Source organism: Mastomys coucha, unplaced genomic scaffold (assembly GCF_008632895.1).
Source record: "Mastomys coucha isolate ucsf_1 unplaced genomic scaffold, UCSF_Mcou_1 pScaffold18, whole genome shotgun sequence".
Lineage (NCBI taxonomy): Eukaryota > Metazoa > Chordata > Mammalia > Rodentia > Muridae > Mastomys > Mastomys coucha.
In genome coordinates, this window is record NW_022196900.1 from 87,216,503 (window position 1) to 87,221,179 (window position 4,677).

General features: G+C 53.8%; 1 protein-coding gene across 1 annotated transcript in view; it reads left to right on the forward strand.

The window, feature by feature from the left end:
* The window catches only part of Matn1 (matrilin 1), a 15,277-nt gene extending 10,854 nt beyond the window's left edge, over positions 1-4,423 (forward strand). Inside the window, exon 9 of the mRNA XM_031377031.1 lies at positions 4,280-4,423. Coding sequence (XP_031232891.1) covers positions 4,280-4,423 — 144 coding nt within the window. The remainder of the gene's footprint in view (positions 1-4,279) is intronic.
* The last annotated feature ends 254 nt before the right edge of the window (positions 4,424-4,677 follow it).

Here is a 4,677-nt window from a genome sequence, read left to right on the forward strand (position 1 = left end):
AAAAAAAAAAAAAAAGAATTGTCTGCTCAGGCATTCATTTTTTTTCAGGTATTAAGTGTGCACCCAGCCTCCATATCAGGCAGGAGGTGGAGGGTGACTTTGAGAGGACTTAGGGTCTTTAGTGAGTCTTCCCATCACCCCTTGGTCCTAGCTGGAAAGAAGTCTGGTTTCAGGTACCAAGGTTTGTGTCTGTCCTGGGTAACTGGGAACCCACGGGTGGGTGCCCTCGAGTCAGGGTGATGGGGAGGCCCATTGAGCCTAGGTCGGCCTGAACCTCTCTGTGTGGTCTGCTTTGGACATGCCATCTTCTTATGTGTCCCACAATTCTAACAGCCTCCTGGTATAGACACGCACTCCTGATCCCTACTCCATGGCTGTTTTCCTGGGGTCCGCCAGCAGCGCTCTGAGCTCCAGTCGTTTCCTCGCTGCCTTGCGGGGTGGGGACCCTTCCTCCTTGGGTTCTCAGATCCTGGCTCCTGCACCTCTCGGCTACCTGGTGACTTGCAAAGGCCTGATCTCGGCTGTGGAAAGGAAGTCTGACCCCTGTAGCCTGGCCTACCAACAATGGAGGGGGACATTCTCCAGCCTCAGCCACTCCCTTGAGCCTCTGTGGCTGACTAGCCTGCGCAGGCTGGGCTGCTGGGGCCTCTCTACGGGCCAGGAGCCTATGCCAGCATGTGCACTTTGGCCTGCCCTGTTTCTGTTCCTCGTGGGGAACTCTGCCCTGGGAACTTGCCAGCAGGAGCCCTCTGGCCTTTCACAGGATGCCTGTGCCCAGGGCTTCTGGTAAGTGGATGACTGGGTTTGGAACCTGCAATTTCTCTAGGACAGCCTTGTCTGTGTTCCTTGCTGCACCGCCCTGAAGGTCCTGGGGCTAAGGTATCAAGGAGAAGTGAGCACGGAGGCTTTTGGGACTGCGACTGTCTCCGTCACTCAGTCATTCAACAAACGCAGTGGACCCAGGCCAGGTGCTATGGAAACAATGAAGCCGAAAGGAACAGAAGCAGCCGGCTGACTCTGCAGCCTCGCTTTGCCAATGTTGTGTGATCCTGGACCAATTATGGGTCTTGGGCCTTCCTCAGTGATATAGAGAGATGCTCCAGACCCTCTTCAAGGACCCTAAACTGAAGCAAACAAGTAGAGAAGAACCCATGGGCACTGCCTGTGCCTGGCACAGAGAGCCCACCAGGCTCTGAGTATCCAGGAAGTGTCTTCCATGGAGGCACGAGTAGAGGGTTTAGGATGCCAGGGTGTGAATCTCCTTCCAAGTACCCCTGGCCATTCACTGGGTCCATGTGCCTTCTTCCAGAGAGCCAAGGGCTGGGTAAGAGCCAAGGGCTGGGGCAGGACCTGCTGGGCACATAGAGGTTTATAAGGAGAGGGTAGAAGAGCCTTGGCAGCCAGGCAAAGCCCTTTGAGGACATGGTAGGAGGCACATGAGGGAAAGGGTGGAGGTCAGTGGGGGTGCAGGGCTTTGGTGGAAGGAGAGCTGAGTAGCCCGGTTCATAAAATAGCTATTCCTTATTGCTAGGCTCATCCATGCACGCATTTCACATTAGTGAAGCCACGCGGAAGGCGGCATACACACTAGGTGCTTGGGATAAAATGGAAAATGCCCCTTGGCCTCTGGTATTTTGCACTTGCAGTGCTGGGGAAGGACCACAGGCATTAAAAAGAAGCATGTGGAGATTCTAGCCAGGATTGTAGAATGGGGGAGCAGGCTGTGGCAGGGGTCAGAGGCTCCAGTGTCCAGTAAAGCCTAGGGCTGGTGGAGGCGTCCTGGCCGAGCCCAGACTTAGCGTAGATGTAGGAAGGCAGGGAGGTGGGAAGAACAAGCGGAAGCAGGGAGAAGCATGTGGGAAGTCCTGGGGTGGGACAGCAGGCCCAGAGTAAACTCCACAGGGCCAGAGAGTAGCCAGGGCCCGGAAAGAGGCTCAGAGACTGCATAGGTGCCTTGAACTGGTCTAATTGGGTTTACCCCAGAGGGTGGCCAGAAGCCTTCAAGGTTTTTAGTTGAGGGGGAGACATTGCCAGGTCCCTCTTGTATAAGTATGACTTAATACACCTCCATCAAACAATAGATGAAGTCGGACGTGGAAGGGATCCAGTATCCATGTCTAGGGAAGGACGGTGACTTTGAAGCTGGTCCTGCTGGATCCCAGGCAAGGTTGTTGGCCAAAGGCATTGAGATCCTGGGCTGGGCTTGGACCTTTGCCTGCAGAGAGAGCTGGGAAGCTGCTCACAAGTTGTCCCACACAACCCCAGCGGGGCAGTATTTGTGTCCACATTCTGGGGTGTATGGGACTCATCCCAGGTGAGTTCAGAAGTGGGGAGGTCTGGTTCACCCAATGCTGGGGCAGGATCTGGCTTTGGCCCTCCCCCTCCCACAATGAACATCACCCCTCAGCAGACTTAGGGGCTACCGTTACCCCGTTCTAGGAGTCAGCAGGCTCACAGCTGGGCGAGGCTATTCTTTGAAGAGCGGGGACCCCATGCCTGAGGGCCAGGGAACTCACAGGGGGTGAGGACCCCACTAAGCAGACTGTAGGATAGAGAGGAGGACACAGTCAGGGAAATTGACAAGGCCCAGTACTCAGAGGGACCGGAGAGCAAAGGACAGGAGAGGCATGAGGCAAGAGCTTTGCTTGGTGTGAGATCATAACTGCCCTCACCTTGCTACAGACCCAGCAAATGAGTGCTCCTGTGTGTGTGTGCGTGTGTGTGTGTGTGTGTGTGTGTGTGTGTGTGTGTGTGTGTGCGGGGGCTGCTCCAGGAGGAAGGATTTTGCATCAGAACAGTTTGGGATGCAAGATGGGGAAGCAGCTGACCAGTTTTTCAGGAGACAGTCTCAGCACTGGAGGTTGGAACAGATGATCAATGCTCTGGATTGCTGAAGACAAGGACTTTAGCTAAGTATCTGAGGGGTCTGTGCCCAAAGGCCATAGCTATGTTCGGTGATGTTATCGGGCCACATCTTTCCTTGCCCTTGGCTCTGGTCTCCATTCTGATTGGCCACTTCCTGCACGGGCAGGGTTCTCCCCAAGATGCCAAAGGCTCTGTAGCTCCAATCCTTCAAGCTCCAAGCTCACACGCGTCGGTTTCATTGACTCTGACTGGGCACTCTGCCTATCCTTGACCTATCTCTGTGGCCAGGAACTCCATGCTCTGACTGGCCAGCCAGGCGTGGGACTCTGTTCATTTATATAGTGGGGAGACGTGTGTGTGTGTGTGGGGGGGAGGGTCAGAGCCACAGGTTACTTTAGGATGGAGGAGCTAGACAGTGGTTCCACAAGGAGGAGGGACTGTCACCACATGCCAAGGCAGGGCACTTGGAGGGCAGAAGCCACAAATTTGCCTGCTGGGTGGGGATGGGAACCCTGTATGGCTCATTCCCTTTCTAGTGTTTCTAGAACCTGACCTCTCACCTTGGGTTCCGATGGGTTAAGCATCAACTTCTTGGGTTTTCCTGCTCTATGTCCTGGCGATAACTTATCTCTCTTCTCCCTAAGTTAGCTTCAGGTCTCGGTAACATCCACCCTTTCCCTGTCTCTCCCAGTCTCTCTCCAATCCAGATTTGATTAACCCAAGGCTTTAAACAAATCTCAGAACTATGGAACCCAAGCGACTTCCAGGCAGCCAGGGGCTATCTGTGGGCAGCAAGCTCTCTCTAATTTTGTTCTTTCTGAATTTCACATAGACACACAGGACTAAACTAATCAGGATTTTGTAAAAAAGTTTTTCTTTCCTTGGGCAGCAGTGGGATCTCCTGGCCCCGGAGCACGTGCCTCACCGGGTTTCGAGAGGAGTCTTGTTTGCGTAATGCAATTGGTTACAGGATTTGGCAGGGCGGAGAGTAGTGGGCCTTGAGCAGGATTCCTTTGTGTGTCTCCTCTTCTTAATTACATGGTTCCCTCCTGGGTCAACAGGTTTTGAAATGAAAAGGGCGCGCATGTAGCCTGTGGGATTACACAAAAGAGGACGGGAACCTAGGTCCAGACAGTGTAGTTGGTGGAGGGATTGCCTAGCTGCACAGGAAGCCCTGGGTCCATCTCTAGTACTGAATACAATCTGAGTGTGATGTCAAGGGAGTGTAATTCTAGTACTTGGGAAGTGGAGGCAGGAAGATTTGAAGTTCAAGGTCATCCTTGGCAACATAGCAACTCTGATGCAGGGGATGGAACTAGACTCACGAAGCTGTGACAGAAGAAAAACAGCCTGCAGGGTGCAGTGTGCACGGTTGTTCCTGCCCCCCTTTCAGGACTCCTTCACCTCCCCCTAGCTCAGAGAGGTCAAGCAACAGACTCCAAACTGCCCAGCAATAAGCCAGGCAAATGAGATCCTAAGAGTGCAGATCCTGGAGCAGCTATGGAGCATCTGGCCACCAGGTGGCGCCATCAGCTTAGGAATGGGGCTGTCGGAGTAGGGAGGCACCTTCAGAGTGATCTTTCAGCTGAGTGCTGTCCTGACAGGGAAGGCACCTGTAGCTCCTAACCTGTTTACTCCCCCAAAGTTCCTGATGTCTCTTCACAGCTGCATGTCCCCTCAGAGGCATCCATCCAGCCCTCTCCTTCCCATCTCTCCCTAGCTCTAAGAGGTGTCTTGGGCCTGGGCCAGATGTGTCTTCACGTCCCTGGGTTTGTCCGACACCACTGCAATTTTAACGTTTATCCCTAAATG